Below are 19,524 nucleotides of genomic sequence, written 5' to 3' on the forward strand. Positions count from 1 at the left end.
TGCATTTATTATATGAAGGTTGTACAATATGCTTCAAAGTTTGTACATGTTCATGGGATCGATGTTTTGTAAAAGATTGTACAATTTGTTTTAAAGTTTGTACATATGATCATGATGATGTTTTATCATAAGGCTGTACATAATGCTTCAAATATTGTACATATGGTCATGGAGGTGTTTTACCATAAGGTTGTACATAATGCTTCAAATATTGTACATATGATCATAGGAGTGTTTTATCATAAGATTGTACATAATGTTTCATATATTATACAATGAACATGTTAATATTTTTATTAAATATAATTAATAATTTTAAAGACATCATCATGAGGGGCTTAGAAATTTTTTATTTATTTTTGAATTTTTTTTAAGCTTGAATAATTTTTATTTATGATATAAGCAGTTTAATAATATATTCTAGGTATTAAGTGAACATAAATGCTAAAATCATTTAGTTTAATGACCCGTGTAACCACAGTTTCCGACTAAGAAACTTGTCGTTATTTTTACAAACATATTGATATACTTAACTTGGTCAGAACAAATGAACTACATTCATTCCCCCACCACTTTCTTTCAATTTTCATCACAATTATTATTTTTCTTGTCATAAAAGCTACATTACATCATTTTATTGAGACATGTATTTCACATACATATGTAAACGTAATTCATTCCGTAAAGAGAACTCATATTTGAATAATAATAATCTAATAATAATAAAGTTTTCTATAAAATTGAGAATTTATATTTTTGATAATAATTATTAGTAATAACAAATGTCTCTTTAATTTTTTTTGAAAAACTAAAATACAATTATTATATAAAGGTTAATATGCTTTAAAGTTTGTACATGTGTTCATGATGTGTTTTGTAAAAGATTGTATGATTTGTTTTAAAGTTTTTACATATGGTCATGAGGATGTTTTATCATAAGGTTGTACATAATGTTTTAAATATTGTGCATATGGTAATGAGGGTGTTATATCATAAGGTTGCACAAATTGCTTCAAATATTGTACATATGATCATGGGGTATTTTATTATAAATTGTACATAACGCTTCATATATTATACAATTAACATGTTAATATTTTTATTCAAAATAATTAATTATTATAATGACATCATCATAAAAAGCTTAGATTTTTTTTTCTTTATTTTTAAATTTTTTTAAACCTGACTAATGCTTATTTATGATATAATTTTAGACATTTATATGATAATATAGATTGATTCAAAAAACTGGAATCACCTTTTTCTTTTCATGTTTCATTACTCTTACAAGTGATTACAATACTGAATTATGTTATTTAAAATGCTTTTAATTGGTTTGAAAACGAAACAGCATTATGCTTTGAAGGTGATTACTGAGACGAATGAGTCATGGGCTAAGCTTGTCAAGCGAACAACCCCGGCTGGGGAGCTTTCGCCTGTGTAGATGCAAATTCGTAAAGATTAATCGGAGCCACTCGTCTAACATGCTAGGCAGCTAGCCTACGCATTTTATGTCATAATTTTTTTTATTAGAGTTACATTTGAATTGATGCATCTTTTTCACATCATTTGTGTCGTAACGGAAAATCGAATATTTTTTAGTCATTGATTTATGAGAAACTCATAACATAAGTTGATCAATCACATATTCACATGGATCTGATCTGATACTATACACATTTGCGTCCGTTGCGCCGTTTTGGTGACTTGCCCGTCTCGACCCCGTCCCGTCTTCCAATAAGTTGGTTAACGGTCAAAAGTTGGGTCAAATGCAGGAAAGGTCGGGTCAACGCCGGTCAAAATTCAAAAATTCGGTTAAAATCGGTCTAAAGTCAGTCAAACAAATCAAAATTGACGTAGTTTAGTGTTATTTTTTTGTATTATATTAACGCCAATAGCGTTTATAGGTAGAAGCTTGTCAACGAAAGTTTTTTTGCTTTAAAATATGTGTATATATATATATTTATATATATAAAAGTCAACGTCGTCAGTGAACATTCGTCTCGACCCCATCTCGATGTTTTTTGGTCCCGACCGTCTCGAACCCGTCTCGCGTCTTTTTCATGTATGTATACAACATAAACTGCCAAAAGTGAGCAAGTAGCATTATGGCAGACATTATAGTCGTGAAGATTGGCTAAATTTGGTGATATCAGATAATTGTGGTCTTAAGGTTGGAGTGTTTCAAGCGTTTGGTTTGTCAGTTGTGTTTGGTTAGTGCTCATCAGTTGGTATGGTCTTGTCTGTACAATGTTGTTATGTTTTTTAGTTTGTATTTGGATCTAGATCAATAGTTGTAACATCGTAGGATCTTTCAATCAGACGCAGACGAAGGTCTAACTCAACAGTAGCACAATTAGATCTCCTGATCTATTCTGATTAAATTTCTTGTTTTTTCTCCCAAAAAAAGAGAGTAATCTGTACATTTATAACACGAGATCGAATTAAAGTAATTCAATCTAGCATTTTTACGGTTCTACGGATGTTTTCGATGCGTTATTTACACTCGAAGGTGTCGTGTTAGACTGCTCAATGGTCGTCTCTTTATCTTCGTTATATCCATCAACACTTGGAAGAAAGACACCTACATGAACAAAAGTTACCCAAAATACATTAAAATCATATTTAGTTACCAGGCGTAAAATACTGTGTTTGATTCAGCATACCTATTAACCATATTCCAGCTGCCAAAAACAGTATCGAAGTCAAGATCAACGTTGATTTTCTCCAGTTTCTAAGTTTGTCCTGTTTCGTTACACGTAAATTTTAAAAACATGTTATCAAACTGCACGTAATTCGCTTCTTAATTGGAGAGAAAAACACACCTGCAGAACTCCAACAAGTGGTGAAGAAGGTACATCACCAAAGACATGAATAGACACAGTCCCCATAGCAATAGCCAATGGTCGTAAGCTCGGTTTAACAGCATGCATAGATACAAAATTTACAGGACCCTGCACTCGATAGTATACAATGTTTCAATGTAAAAAGAAGTCTTTATAATTATGATGATGATATTTTCACCATCAAAAATGATAAATTCACAACATTTGTGAATTAAATATTTGTACTGTACAAGTACCTAATGCAAATTTGTGGTGGATCTATCAATTTTCGATTTTGATGGTGGAAAACAGTCACAATATGTACGCGGACAAACAGGTTACCTGAGTTGCGAAAACCATTATCTCCCCAATTAAAAAGAAAACGGCGAAAACATGCACGTTCCTGAAACAAAAGGCGCTGAAGCAAAATATTGCCCCAAAGAACGTTGTTGTGGACAGGAGCTATAGAGTATAAACACAACTTGTTTCAGTATCAATACAATTTCAAGATATTTGTATGACCATACATCCGAGCCATGTTTTTTAATGAATAATAGGTACCTTAAAAGCGTTGGGAATTGTAGAACCAATACGATCTAGGATAAAACCGCCCGATAATGTCCCAACGATTCCACCAACAATCGTGATCCCTCCAAACATCATGTCAGCATTGTTCTATGAAAGAATATATAATTAAAAGTAGGTAAGCCAAATCAATCTTATAGTTTCTAGTAAAGTTTCCATTTACTTCTTCCATCCCAATTTTAATAATCCACAGACAAAAAAACACAAGACACAGTTTAAAAAAGTCATCATCATTATACCCTTTTTTAGCTAACTATTTAATTATTATAATAGTTGACTATTAATTTGAGACATCACAAAAAGAAAAATTATACTATTAAATTGAGACGGAGGGAGTAAATAACATGTACACTCGCTTAAATGTTATACCATACGATATATGCTATAGCCAGCCTTCGGACCCCAGTATGAATAAGCCCCTATCACAAAGTTGTATGAAATATAACCTGCAAATATCATAAGAGTTTAGACACTTATAGTGTTGTTGCATTTGTATAACTTCACAAGTTTCTATAGAGATGTGAGAAATTAGTACCTAATACATTTACTACATATATCCTCACAAGAAGAAGATCTTTAAGATCTTCACAAAAGCTAGATAAATAACTACAAGAAGTATATAAGAATAATTGTTATTACTGGTTGATTACACAGATATTTTATATCATTATGTTTTCTTTGAGAACAAACCCGAATGTTTTCTCGTTGAGCTTCTTTTTTGGAGACCGAATCACATCCTTTTCAGCTGAAACGCCTGCAATAATACAGACGATAAGCTGAAAGGAAAAAAAAATATATATATATATATATATATATATATATATATATATATATATATATATATATATATATATATATATATATATATATATATATATATATATATAGTGGTAGGATCAAGAGGGAAGTAACCATTCGGGGGGAAGCGGGGGGAAGCAAAAACTTTTTTTTTTTTTTTCGTTTTTTGAAAAAACTTTGTTCACGAACATTATAGATGAGATGAAAATATGAACATTTAGTAGAGACACTTTGTGATAAATGTTTTTATTTTGGCGGAAAAACGCTCAAAGAAGTAATATATAACAATTATCGTGTTTTTCGAGCGTATTTTGAGGTTTAGCTATTGGGGTTTAGATATTAGGGTTTAGATATTAGGGTTTAGAAATTTAGGGTTTAGGGTTTAGATTTAGGGTTTAGATTTAGGATTTAGATTGAGTTTTTAACACGAACGGTTTAGAGTTTAGGGTTTAGAGTTTAGGGTTTAGGGTTTAGGGTTTAGGGTTTGGTGTTTTGGGTTTATTCCTAAACCCTAAACTCTAAATCGGGCTAAATTTTACTTCACAAAACATGAAGAAAAAAAACTTTCACATTCTTCACGAACAATATTATCTTGAATGTTATTTTTGTCGATCGTTTTCCTGCCTAAATAATAACATTCATCACAAAGTGTCTCTTCTAAATGTTCATATTTTCGTGTGATTTTGATGCCGCAAAAAAAAAATTCAAAAAAAAAACGGGAAAAAAAAAATTTTTTGCTTCCCCCCGCTTCCCCCCGATTGGTTACTTCCCCATTGATCATGCCCCTATATATAGGTAGGATCAAGAGGGAAGTAACCAATCGGGGGGAAGCAAAAACTTTTTTTTTTTTTTCATTTTTTGAAAAAACTTTGTTCACGAACATTATAGATGGGATGAAAATATGAACATTTAGTAGAGACACTTTGTGATAAATGTTTTTATTTTGGCGGGAAAACGCTCGAAGAAGTAATATATAACAATTATCGTGTTTTTCGAGCGTATGTTGATGTTTTAGCTATTGGGGTTTAGATATTAGGGTTTAGATATTAGGGTTTATAGGGTATAGATATTAGGGTTTAGAAATTTAGGGTTTAGGGTTTAGATTTAGGATTTAGATTGAGTTTTTAACACGAACGGTTTAGAGTTTAGGGTTTAGGGTTTAGGGTTTGGTGTTTTGGGTTTATGGAATAAACCCAAAACACCAAACCCTAAACCCTAAACCCTAAACCCTAAACTCTAAATCGGGCTAAATTTTACTTCACAAAACATGAAGAAAAAAAACGTCTATATTCTTCACGAACAATATTATCTTGAATGTTATTTTTGGCGATCGTTTTCCCGCCTAAATAATAACATTCATCACGAAGTGTCTCTTCTAAATGTTCATATTTTCGTGTGATCTTGATGCCGAAAAAAAAAATTCAAAAAAAAACGAAAAAAAAATAATTTTGCTTCCCCCCCTTCCCCCCGATTGGGTACTTCCCCATTGATCCTGCCCCTATATATATATATATATATATATATATATATATATATATATATATATATATATATATATATATATATATATATATATATATATATATATATATATATATATATATAGTAGAGGGATCAAATCAGAACTTTTAAGCAATGAGAACTCTGAGAACTAAGTTAGTCGAGCAAAAAATAAGACGCGGCCGAACAAAAATATGGGTAGTCGAGCAAAAAAATTACAAGGCCGAACAAAAAAAATAGGTGCATTGTTTGCTTGGTTCTACATTTTATGTAGAACATGATGTATAACACAGATGTAGAACATGTTGTTCTACACTTGTTTTACATCAATTTTCATCAAATTAAGTTAGGATTTAGATTTAGGGTTTAGATTTTAGGGTTTAGGGTTTAGATTTAGGGTTTAGAATGAGTTTTTTACACGAACGGTCCGTAAACCCTCAACCCTAAACCCTAAACTCTAAATCGGGCTAAATCAAAAAAAAAAATTTGAATTTTTGAAAAAAACAGGTGAAATTCGAACAAAAAAAGATATTCGAACCAATTTTCGTTTTACAATTTTGTAGAACCGAACCAAAATGTTGTAGAACCGAACAAAAATTCAGGCGGCCGAACAAATTTGCCCCAATTCGAACGAATTTTCGTTCTACAATTTTGTAGAACCAAACAGAAAATGTAGAACATGTAATTTTCATGCATCTTAATTTTTGTTCGACTAACCACAAAATTGTTCGGCCGCGTCATTTTTTGTTCGAATTTGAGTTCTCAGGTTCTCACTCTTAGTGAGTTCTCAGTGGATCTCTCCCTTATATATATATATATATATATATATATATATATATATATATATATATATATATATATATATATATATATATATATATATATATATAGAGAGAGAGAGAGAGAGAGAGAGAGAGAGAGAGAGAGAGAGAGAGAGATTGAGTCTCCAACTGTATACGGAAACGTTGGGTACCTTTAAGTTGCAACGGTTTCATTATAAAACCCAAAACAACAAACGGAACCATAAAAACTGCCTCACCAAAAAATGCAGAACGCCAACCGTAACCATCTCCAACCTGAAATCAAACAAGAACAAGATCCATTAGTCTAGCCTTTTAAGAATAAATAAAATAATATACATATATGAAAACCGTAGCGAACAAATAATTCGAATAATTCATATAATATAGCAAATACAGGTTGTCACTTACTAGTCCACCATAAACATAGCCAAGGGCAACGCCCGTAGGTATACACATGTAAAATATACCCAACCATGCTGATCTCTATAATCGAAAAAAGATACAAGTTCAGCTCATTTTTAAAGACATTAATGTACATAGAATATAAAAATCTTTTAATAAGGTATAATTAGTCTGCAAGAACTTGAACCTGAGTAACTGGAGCGTTTTCATCGATGAATGGAGCTGCAAGACTAATAAAAGAAGCTTCACCAACACCTACTACCCTGAAAATATCAAAAGTTTGCATCATAATCTCACAATCAAAGATAAGTTTCAAGTTATGATGATTAGACTAAGTTTGCTCACATTCGACAAAATGCAATTGTCCAAAAATCGATTGAAATTCCACAACCAATTGCAGATAAAGTCCAAACTGACAACCCAACTGCAATAAGCCTGAATGGATTGATACTGCACAAGAACATTGGTATTTATATCAATCCCAAAATTCTTTTTTATTACAATAACGAGTACAAGGGTAAACGGATAAAGTTTTCCTGTTCAGGTTACTCGGGGAAAGCCAATATTTTTTACTCAGATGTACGTAACTGTGTTATCGCATGACCGTTTTCCAACATATACTGCTAATGAGGTTTGAACTTGTGACCTTATAAATTAAAAAGTGGTTATTTTCGAGATTTATACTTACCTTTTAGCTAGGGATGCGAATATTGGAGATGCAACTAAAAGCCCAACCATAAAAGCAGAAGATAGAATACCATCTTCAAAGTTATTCAACTTAAACTCACCCCTACAAACACAAAGTTATCAAGTTACATAAAAATGTAACTTTTCGAGTACCGAAATAAGTCAATAAGACGTACTGAATTCCGGTACCACGTGAGCATTCTCCATTTGGCTTACAACTTCCCGGAACACCATTTACACCCGTACTCGCAATCACTCCTCGATCTAAATAAGTTATCAAGTTTATCACACAGAATAATACAAGCAACCTGTGAAATATTGAATACACAATCACTTATACTCAAAATTTCAGCTAATTTTTAATACACCTCGTTAAATAAACGTTTAAAATTTTTGAATTACAAGGGTATCCAACATTCGTATGAACGAAAAGAATCATGACAGATCACATATATGTGGATTCTCACATTAAAAAAAAGAACCTTTGAATCATGACAGATCATTATACGGTTACCTTTTAGGTGTGAACCACGAACCTTCGAATGAATCATTTGAATCGTTGTCTATATCGGTGTCGACAGGAGGCACATTTTTCACATGATTATTGGATCCTCCTCCATCTGCAACATCCATTTCATGAAATAATGATAATTCCTGTGTGTTGAGTGTATGTTTCTTGTTGTAAAGTCTGCAAAAAATTTATGTTTGTTGAATAAGAATGTCATCAACAAAGCCCTTTTGTTATTTGATTTATATTCTGTTTTTGTTATTTGTTTCTGCAAAAATGTTACTCCGTATGATGATGTTATTAACGGGTGGTCCGAGTCTCTCTGGGTTTATTTCATAAATTTCATATTTTTATTGCAATTTATATCCTCGTTAATTAGTTCTTTCTACATATCACACTAACTACGACTTAAATTGGTAAGCTTCACTTATGTTTAATTGCGACTCAAAAATGAGGCTTCAAAAAACACGTTGATTGCTTATTGTTTCTTACCTTATCCGGATAAGATTTCATTTCCAGAGAGGTTATGTTGGAAACTAAACTTGATTGTGGGCTATTTGTTTTGGATTTGGGCTTGCAAGTATACAAATATTTTGGATCAAGATTATAGCCCATTATGTAGAAGCTTCTTGTAATATGTAGTAGTGAAAGTGTGTAGAATGTGTGTAGAATAATCTTGTAAAATATCTAGGTCTAGAAATACTAGGAAATATCTAGATAGTAGTAGATGATGGAGTGATCTAGACTACTCCATTGAGTAGTATAAATAGAGAGCTTCACCCCTCATTTGTAATCAAGCAAAAAAGCAATTCAATAAGCAACAAAATATAAGCCTTCAAGATCAATCAAACTTCTAAATCATCAATCCTCTCTTCCACAAATAATATACATAACCTCCTATTTCCAACAAATTGGTATCAGAGCTTGGTTCGACAAGATGATGGCCAACAATGTCATCACATTTCCTCGCCTCACAAAGGATAATTATGATCGATGGAGCATCCAAATGAAGACCTTCCTAGGTGGACAAGACTTATGGGAGATTGTGGAGGAAGGCTATGAGGAACCTGCAGAAAAAGGTCCTCTCGGCAAGGAGAAAAAATTAATGAAGACGAACGATCAAAAGGCTCTTTCCATCATCCAACAAAGTGTAGATGATGGAGCTTTTGAGAAAATTGCAAGTGCAACCACCGTCAAGAAAGCATGGGAGATCTTGGAGAATTCTCACAAGGGAGTTGAAAAGGTGAAAAAGGTTCGACTACAAACACTACGAGGTGAGTTCGAATCCTTAAATAAGAAAGACTCAGAATCAATTTCCGATTATTTTACAAGAGTCTTGGCGATTGTCAATCAATTAAAGAGGAATGGTGAAACTCTAAGTGATGTAAGAGTCATTGAGAAGATTCTTAGATCATTAGATTCGAAATTCGACTATATAGTCGTAGCCATCGAAGAATCTAAAGATCTAGAATCAATGACTATAGATGAACTCATGGGTTCACTACAAGCCCATGAAGAGAGGTTCAATAAGAAAAATAAGGAGCCTTTGGAGCAAGCTTTACAAGCAAAACTGTCTTTCAAGGAAGAGAGTAGTGAAAAGACTCATCAACCGAGTCAACGAGGTCGTGGTCAAGTACGTGGCCGAGGACGAGGACAAGGATATATCAAACGTGGAGGTTATAGTTCTTACAGAAATGAAGAAAGAAGTCAAAATTTTCACCCGACAAGAGGTCGCGGGAGAGGCTACACAAGTAGAAGGCCAAGGTATGACAATTCTCAAACCAAATGCTATAATTGTCATAAATTTGGCCATTATGCTTCGGAATGCGAGAAGTCAGACAATTACGTGCAAGAAAGAGCAAATTTAGTGCAAGAAGATACCGAAGCCGTGAAAAACACTTTGTTACTAGCATGCAAAGGTGAAGATAACGGAGAATCAAATTTGTGGTATCTCGACACGGGTGCAAGCAACCATATGTGCGGTGACAAAAACATGTTTGTGGAGTTAGACGAGGTAATTAGTGGAAATATCACCTTCGGAGATTCCTCTAAAGTACCGGTTAAAGGCAAAGGTAAGATTCTCATCCGCTTGAAAAATGGAAGGCATCAATTTATCTCTAACGTGTATTATGTGCCTAATATGAAGACGAATATACTGAGTATTGGACAACTCTTAGAGAAAGGCTATGATATTCACATGATAAACCGTACTCTTTCTTTAAGAGACCAAAAAGGAGGTTTGATTGCTAAGGTGCCAATGTCAACGAATAGGATGTTCATGCTAAATATTCAACATGACATTCCAAGATGTTTAAAAGCATGTTTCAAAGATAATTCTTGGCTTTGGCACATGAGATACGGGCACTTAAATTTTGGAGGCTTAAAATTATTATCAAGTAAAGGAATGGTGAAGGGTTTGCCTCCAATTAATCATCCGGATCAAATATGTGAGGGATGCCTTCTAGGAAAGCACTTTCGAAACAGTTTTCCAACAGAAGCTTCTAGTAGAGCGAAGAAACCTCTAGAACTTATTCACACGGATGTGTGTGGACCCATCAGCCCACCGTCTTTTGGTAAAAATAGATATTTTATTCTATTCATTGATGATTTTAGTCGAAAGACATGGGTCTATTTTCTAAAAGAGAAGTCGGAAGCTTTTGGAATGTTCAAGAAGTTTAAAGCATTTGTGGAGAATCAAAGTGGTCTCACCATAAAGGCGTTGAGATCCGATCGTGGAGGAGAGTTCACATCCAAGGAATTCAAGAAATTTTGCGACAACAACGGGTTACGACGTCCTCTAACTCTTCCGTATTCACCTCAACAACATGGTGTTGCGGAAAGAAAAAATAGGACCATTCTTGATATGGCCCGGAGTATGTTAAAGAGCAAAAGGATGCCTAAGGAGTTTTGGGCCGAGGCAGTGGACTGTGCGATCTATCTATCAAATCGCTCGCCCACTAGAAGTGTCAAGAACAAAACACCCATTGAAGCTTGGAGTGGAAGGAAGCCCGGCATCTCACACCTTCGAGTGTTCGGAAGTGTGGCATATGCTCATGTGCCAGATCAGAAGAGGACGAAGCTCGATGATAAAAGCGAGAAACTCATATTCGTGGGCTATGACTCAAGTTCGAAGGGTTACAAGCTATACAATCCCAATAATGGTAAAGTAATCTCAAGTCAAGATGTGGTGTTCGATGAAGAAGCAACATTGGATTGGAATGTTCCCGAAGAGGAGAACTACGACTTTCTCCCTTATCCATTCGAAAGTACTGCAAGGAACGAAGAATATCTAGAAGTTCAAGAACCTTCTAGTACACCATCTCCGCACTCTCCACGTACTCCAACCACTACACCTAATGAAGTGACACCAACATCAGGAGGAGAATCAAGTAGGCTACAACATCATACAAGGAGCATTAGGGATTTGTACGAGGTAACCCAGCCTATGGAGGATCTATCATTGTTCTGCCTTCTTGCCGATTGTGAGCCAATAAGTTACGAAGATGCAGCAAAAAGCCAAAAGTGGAAACGTGCCATGGACGAAGAGATTCAAGCAATCGAGAAGAATAATACGTGGGATCTTGCCACACTACCAAAGGGACATAAGGCTATTGGTGTAAAGTGGGTGTACAAGGCCAAGAAGAATTCCAAAGGTGAAGTTGAAAGATACAAGGCAAGGTTGGTGGCGAAGGGATATAGTCAACGAGCTGGCATAGACTATGAAGAAGTATTTGCTCCCGTCGCTCGTCTAGAAACTATAAGATTAATAATCTCACTTGCGGCTCAGCATAATTGGAAGATTTATCAAATGGATGTCAAATCCGCGTTCCTTAATGGCCACTTAGAAGAAGAAGTCTATATAGAACAACCTTTGGGATACATCGTGAAAGGCCAAGAGAATAAGGTGCTGAAATTGAAAAGGGCCTTATATGGGTTGAAGCAAGCGCCTCGGGCATGGAATAGCAGGATAGACAAGTATTTCCAGCAGAATGACTTTACAAAATGCCCCCATGAGCATGCCCTCTACACCAAAGTTAGCAATGATGGAGATGTTATGATTGTGTGCCTATACGTGGATGACTTGATATTCACCGGTAGTAATCCCAAAATGTTTGAGGAGTTCAAGAAAGCAATGGTTCGGGAGTTCGAGATGACCGACATTGGACTTATGGCTTACTATCTTGGGATCGAGGTAAAACAAAAGAAAGAAGGAATATTCATATCCCAAGAAGGTTATGCGAATGAGGTGCTCAAGAAGTTTAAGATGAATGACTGCAAGTCAATGAATACACCGGTGGATTGCAATCTCAAATTGTCAAAAGATGATGAAGGATACTTGGTGGACCCAACACAATACAAGAGTTTGGTTGGAAGTCTGAGGTACCTAACCTGCACGAGGCCAGATATTCTCTACGGAGTTGGACTAGTAAGTCGATACTTGGAAGCACCTACAATAAATCACTTGAAGGCGGCCAAGAGGATACTTCGCTACATCAAAGGTACGATTGACTATGGCCTGTTTTATTCGCCTTCTGAGCACTTCAAGCTAGTTGGATACAGTGATAGTGATTGGGCTGGAGACATAGATGATCGTAAGAGTACGAGTGGTTTCGTGTTCTATATGGGAGATACGGCGTTCACATGGAGCTCGAAGAAGCAACCCATTGTGACTCTGTCAACGTGTGAAGCCGAGTTTGTAGCAGCAACATCATGCACCTGTCATGCAATATGGCTCAGGAAGTTACTAAATGAGCTTAAGTTTTTTCAAAAGGAAGCTACGGAGATATATGTGGATAACAAGTCTGCGATTGCTCTAGCAAAGAATCCAGTCTTCCATGATCGAAGCAAGCACATCGATACGAAATACCATTTCATCAGGGAGTGTGTTACAAATAAAGAGGTGCAGATAAAGTACACGAAGTCATTCGACCAAGTTGCTGATATTTTCACAAAGCCTCTAAAACACGAGACTTTTCAGAGATTACGGAATATGCTCGGAGTGACGAAATCAAGTTTAAGGGGGGCTGTTGGAAACTAAACTTGATTGTGGGCTATTTGTTTTGGATTTGGGCTTGCAAGTATACAAATATTTTGGATCAAGATTATAGCCCATTATGTAGAAGCTTCTTGTAATATGTAGTAGTGAAAGTGTGTAGAATGTGTGTAGAATAATCTTGTAAAATATCTAGGTCTAGAAATACTAGGAAATATCTAGATAGTAGTAGATGATGGAGTGATCTAGACTACTCCATTGAGTAGTATAAATAGAGAGCTTCACCCCTCATTTGTAATCAAGCAAAAAAGCAATTCAATAAGCAACAAAATATAAGCCTTCAAGATCAATCAAACTTCTAAATCATCAATCCTCTCTTCCACAAATAATATACATAACCTCCTATTTCTAACAGGTTATACATTTTTCGGATAATTAACAAGATTTTTTAATCCAAAAAAACCTATCAAATATCGATAATCTTATCATAAAATGTTATTCATATTCATATAATATTAAAAAAAAAAAAAAAAAAAAAAAAAAAAAAAAAAAAACAGTAACCAATTTGTGTGTTGCGTGCGGCCTCATTTCCAAATCGCAAAAGTTAACGATATCAAGCCTGCGTATAGGGCAACAAGCTACAAGCAAGGCGGCTCTTGTGTGTTGCATCTGACGAATAACATGCATGGGTGAATTTGCAACTTTTCAAAAAATGGCAAACTGTCACAAACCCTAAAAAGGGACAAATCTATTTCTTTATTAGTTCATCCGTCCCAAAGTAACTTTTTTTAAACGTCTTTTTTTCAACTTTGACTTCAAATTTATTTTGTTTGTGTTATATAATACTCTGTATTACTTTAAAACTCAATCATATACGAGTATATTTTATCAAATATATATATAGTGCACAAACAAAAATATTGTAAGCCAAAGTTGGAAATGGAAGACTTCAAAAGTCAAAATAAAAGTTATTTTAGAAATTTGAATGGAGGGAGCAACAATTTCATCTTGTATAGGAAAAATAAAATTAGCTAATCATAGTGTATCGACTCTATTCAACTTGCAACGAGCTGAGACCCCTAAACTGGTTACATGAGTGACGGTCACTAAATTTGACAAAATAATGTTACAACACAAAATAAAAGACTTCTACGAGTTACAAACAACAAAGGGTGTAAACACTGTACATTTTCTTTTTGTAGTCTATTATCGAGTTCTTCATGTTTATGGTAAAGAAGAAACAGGAATTGCATCATCCGGTTGATTTTCAAGTAACGGTATCACGGCCGATGGTTCGGCAGTAGTCACTTGATTCTCATTGTCTTCATTGTACTTGTCCACACTGGGAATAAAGACACCTGCAAAAACAATCAAAACGCACCAAAGAAACATTAAATTTAGTATACTTGTGACATATAATAACTTTGTAATAAAAAAATAAAAACATGGAAAGATGCATATAGTATTTCCGAAACGATCAATGTTGTTGCATCTTACCGATAAACCATATCCCAGACGCCAAAAAGAATACTGAAGTCAGGATCAAAGCAGATGTCCTCCAGTTGTCAACTTTGTCCTGCGTCCACAAAACGTATTGCTTCTTAATAAGAACAACTATTAATATAATAATACAAATATAGCTTATTATCATAAAATAATTTCTTCGAAGTTTGACATGTAAACTGGTTCCCAATAAAAAAAATAATTAAATAATAACCAAACCTGTAGAATCCCGACAAGTGGAGAGGATGGAACGTCACCAAAGATGTGAATGGAGACAGTTGACATAGCCATAGATAATGGTCGTAAACTAGGTTTAACAGTATGAAGACACACAAAATTCACAGGACCCTGCAACATATTAAATGATGTACTTCTCATATCAGAATAAGAAACTTTAATTAGATATACACATCGAACTTGATGAATCTTATCCTTAACGCAAAAGTTACCTGAGTGGCAAAAACAAGAATCTCCCCGATTAGAAAGAGAACCATGTAAACGTACAAGTTACTGAAACAAAACGCACTAAAGCAAAATACTGCTCCAAGAAATGTTGCAGTAGAAAGAAGCTGCAAAGTGTAAAATATAAAACACAAATCAAGGGCTCGATCAATGTACAGTTGTAAGTACAGGTGGCAAACTAGCCGGATCGGACAGGTTGATTATGTAGCCGTGTGGGGTGAAACGGGTTGGGTCAAGTGACTTTAAGTTGTCAACACTCGACACGAAAATTATATTCTTTTTTTTTTTTCTTTAATAATAATTAAGGTGTCATATATGATTACGGTATTCATATGAAGTCAATAAATGTAAATATATACACTTTTAATCACTAGTTAGAACTTTGTACATTTAGATATAAAGCATAACTCAGAACAATCCATTAAAAAGTACATGGGTCCAAATTGCTCCCTTTAGTTTTATGACTGGCAGAACGTACGAATGTACACACAACATTAAAAGAATATACGGGTAAACAAATGAGGTTTTTTCTGCTAACCGGGTCAACCCGTGACCGTTTCGGTCCCTGTTAATATTAAAAGAAAATTTGTACCTTAAAAGCATTAGGGATTGTGGAATTCATGTGATCCAAGATAATACTCCCACCTAATGTCCCCACAATTCCACCAACGATTGTTATTCCACCGAATAATATATCAGCATTGTTCTGTAAAAGATGAAATATTCAGACACGCAACTTTAGCAAATATAAATTTGTTTGAATTCTATTTTTTACAGAAGTTATTATTTGAAAAAATCGAAAGTTCTTACCATTTGATATATGCTATAACCAGCCTTTGGTCCCCAATACGAATAGGCACCAATGACAAAATTATATGCAATATAACCTAGAACGTTTATCACATATATCTTCTCACTCAAAAGATCCTTCATATCATCCCAAAATCTGGATAACTGATTCGAAGTAAATGAAACATAGCTGCAACCAAATAAAATAAAAGGCAGTGACTTTAATACAATCCTTGAATACAGATACATACAGATATCACTAATTTCTTAAAAGCAGCGTTTATGTTTATATATTGTTATTATTTTCAAAAATACCTGGAGTGTTCCTTAGCGCTTTGGTCAGAAAAAGGTTCATTCGATGAAGCAGTCAATTGTTTATCGTTTGACATCCCTACATATAAAACAAAATTCATTAATCGTTATACTAAGGTCATTAAGGAATATTCTATTTATGTTGTATTAAAAAGTACGTACCTTTCATTTGTAATGGTTTCATGACAAATCCCAAAATAGCAAACGGAAGCATTAGAATTGCCTCACCAAAAAAAGCAAAACGCCAACCAAAACCAGCTCCAACCTATGAATCAAAAAACAGCAGCCATTATTATTATTATTAGTTCGACCAATTCTGGTCAAATTTGTTTATTTGAGTAATCATCAAAATTCAAGATTCACAATAACAAAGAAAATTCAGGTGTATACCACTCCACCATAAACATAACCAATAGCAATTCCAGTCGGTATGCACATGTAGAATATTCCTAGCCATGCTGTTTTCTGTGCAACAAAAAGGTGTAATGTTTTCAACAAATTATTTAATTTATACACACAACACACACCATTTTTATCCAGACTATAGTTTATAAGAACATAAACATAAAATCAGAATACATTATGAGTCATTCAATGATTAAATTGTATGTGAATGATGGGTAATTAGTTAATTACCCAGTGAGAAAGAGAACCTGTGCTACTGGAGCATTGTCATCAATAAAAGGAGCTGCAAGACTTATAAAAGACGCTTCACCAACACCAACTAGCCTGAAGAAAAAAAATGATATTTCAGTGATACGAAAAGCTACAAAGAGATGTCACATTTTAATAAAAAAAATGGTGTTTCAAGTAGTTAACTCACATTCGGCAGAATGTGATTGACCAAAAGTCAACTGAAAACCCACAACCAGCAGCAGCAAGAGTCCACACCGACAGCCCAACACCAATAAGTCTAAAAGGATTGACACTGCCCATATAAACAATATTTGGGTCAACATTATAACTTATTTGATTATAAATGTAGCACGATACAAAAGATAAAATATACTATCAATAGCGAATCGTATGAATAATACAAAATTCTAACATGAACTACAATTTGGAACAAATGAAGATTTTTTGCAAAAATGGTATTAAAAAAATGATTTTGCTAACGTCAACCCTTAGGGCTGTCGTCAACGTGCGTGAAACAATTGTACAGTTTACTTTGTGTCGCTTTCAAGTCAATAAGTAATCGCTGAGTACAACACTTTAAAGCACACTAACGACAACCCTAATGGATGTTGTTAGTAAAATCTTAAAAAAATGTAAGATCTTCCAGAAAGATTAGATGAGGGATATTGCACAATGATATGACCCAATATAAAATTATTATACAACACGAACGAATGATAAAGTCTAAAGAATCTGTAAAATTGGAGACAAAATAACATTCAAATCTGTCGGAACACTTCAAAATTTCAACTTTTATAGTGCTTATTGATAGAACATTTTGAATTTAACATCGCCTAGGTACAAGGCAGTTAGTATAGAACCAGATACCAAAGTCACCAGAAACGATCCCCGATATTGTAGATTAATTAACTTACCTTTTGGCCAATGATGCAAATATCGGAGATGCAATAAGGAGTCCAACCATGAAAGCAGATGAAATGACACCATCTCTAAAGTTTGTTAGATCAAAATCACCCCTGCAGATTAAAAACATACAAAAAATATCTAAACAATAATGTTATTAAGTAACCAACCGTAGCTTATAAAACGAAGACTTACTGAATTCCACTACCATCTGAGCACACACCACTCTCTGTACAACTTCTGGGACTACCATTTACACCATTACTTGCAATTGCTCCTCGATCCACATAGTTTACTAAATTAATCACACAAAACACTACAAGCAACCTGTGCATACATATCCAATAAGCTCTAATAAATCAAATCATTCTCAAAAATAGATCAAACTGTTATGAACATATAACCCTATTGCTTAATGTAACCACCATGACACAAACCAAAAGTTCCACCTAAAATTGTTACCTTACCTGTAAATATTTTTCTTAAAAGAAAACAGTTATTATAGCTAACAACTAACTAATGCACAAAAACTTTATAATACAAATTTCAATCTCACATCTCTAAGAAAGACTGAAAATTCCTTAAATTTAACATTTTTTTTTACCTTTTGGGAGTAAACCAAGAAGGATGAGCAGGAGTAGAGTCAGATAAAGTAGATGAATATATAGCCATATCACTTAGGTCAAACAGGGGCTTAAAAAATTCTTAAGTAATCCCTTGTAAAACCTTCATGTACCTGCAGATACAAACATACAAATTATATACTTAAAAGACTATTTCGCATAAATTTATTGACTTTTTATGTTTAATTAAAAGATAAGCTAACACCTACCGAACCCTTCTTCGTTTCCCCTAATGTTTACACATCCGAAAATTGTTTTCAAGTCATACAGTCATTACAAATTTAAAACAATCTGAAACACTAATTACAATCATATATAACCTAAATGAAAGTCCGTTGTCTATAAGCAGTGCGTGCAGATGACCTAAAGATTCTAATTAGGGTTTTAATTATAAACTTATAAATAGAAGAATTCGTTACATTGGCGGATAAGGTTTGACTTAACTGACCTAATGGTGGTGTGACGGCCGACAGAGACGGTGATCGACGGCGGAGGATTGATCTTGATATGTTGATATATATATTTTTTGTATATATAATAATTATATATGTGATCGATGAATGATAATCTTGAAATGTGTAGGTGTGAGGAAGAGCGATCTTTGCGGGGACACAAACTAAATGAGAGAACGTGCAATCCAAAGAACCGGGTAGAGAATGATTTTTAATTTCCATAGAGCAGGTAAATAGCTTTGAATTTATGGTCGCGAGCTACTCGAGCTCGACTCGTTAAAAGTTAGATTCGAGTCGAGTCTAAATAAGCTCGAGCCCAAGCTTAAACTTTATATAAAGCTCGTTTAGTAAATGAACTTGAGCTCGAACTTTAATGGTGTATCATATGGGATACACGTATAAAAGCATCATTTTTACACAAAAGGACTGCTCGAAAAGCATAAAAGACAGCAATAAGAGCAATTTTTATTAATAGTCGTGCAACGCTCAGTCAAGCCGCTCAGCGTTGTGCGTAAGCCCTGTAGGCAGCTTCTATGCTTAAGCCCTTGAATATGTGACGACCCGGAAATTTTCGACCAAATTTAAACTTAATCTGTATATGTTTCCGACACGATAAGCAAAGTCTGTAATGTTAAGTCTCAAAAATTTTGGACTACTTACATATATGCAATTACCTTCGACCATTACCGACGATTCACGAACAAGTGGTGGTAAATAAATATATGTAGATATATAAAAATATG

The 19,524-nt window shown here is 34.2% G+C and overlaps 1 protein-coding gene and 1 pseudogene across 1 annotated transcript; both read right to left on the reverse strand.

Moving 5' to 3' along the window:
* Positions 1 to 2,379: 2,379 nt before the first annotated feature.
* On the reverse strand, positions 2,380 to 8,233 carry LOC139901674 (probable sphingolipid transporter spinster homolog 2; annotated as a pseudogene).
* Positions 8,234 to 14,093: 5,860 nt separating this feature from the next.
* Positions 14,094 to 18,963, reverse strand: LOC139898123 (probable sphingolipid transporter spinster homolog 2). The gene is made up of 15 exons (XM_071880831.1): positions 18,778 to 18,963; positions 18,311 to 18,442; positions 17,902 to 18,033; positions 17,718 to 17,819; positions 16,991 to 17,095; positions 16,821 to 16,896; positions 16,558 to 16,632; positions 16,330 to 16,432; positions 16,171 to 16,246; positions 15,877 to 16,045; positions 15,659 to 15,772; positions 15,054 to 15,173; positions 14,824 to 14,952; positions 14,599 to 14,677; positions 14,094 to 14,459 (listed from the first exon to the last, which is right to left on the reverse strand). Exons 2-15 carry the CDS (start codon positions 18,376 to 18,378, stop codon positions 14,326 to 14,328), a joined length of 1,482 nt encoding a protein of 493 aa, XP_071736932.1. The 5' UTR covers positions 18,379 to 18,442; positions 18,778 to 18,963; the 3' UTR covers positions 14,094 to 14,325.
* Positions 18,964 to 19,524: the final 561 nt, after the last annotated feature.

The sequence above is a fragment of the Rutidosis leptorrhynchoides genome, chromosome 3 (genome assembly GCF_046630445.1).
Source record: "Rutidosis leptorrhynchoides isolate AG116_Rl617_1_P2 chromosome 3, CSIRO_AGI_Rlap_v1, whole genome shotgun sequence".
In the NCBI taxonomy this organism is placed as follows: Eukaryota; Viridiplantae; Streptophyta; class Magnoliopsida; order Asterales; family Asteraceae; genus Rutidosis; species Rutidosis leptorrhynchoides.

Coding starts and splice junctions, on each gene's coding strand:
- LOC139898123 (XM_071880831.1), bottom strand. CDS start 18,378: ATGGCTATATATTCATCTACTTTATCTGACTCTACTCCTGCTCATCCT. Junction 18,034..18,310: donor TCTTGGTTTACTCCCAAAAG/GTAAAAAAAAAT, acceptor ATGTATGCACAG/GTTGCTTGTAGTGTTTTGTG. Junction 17,096..17,717: donor TTTGCATCATTGGCCAAAAG/GTAAGTTAATTA, acceptor TTATATGGGCAG/TGTCAATCCTTTTAGACTTA.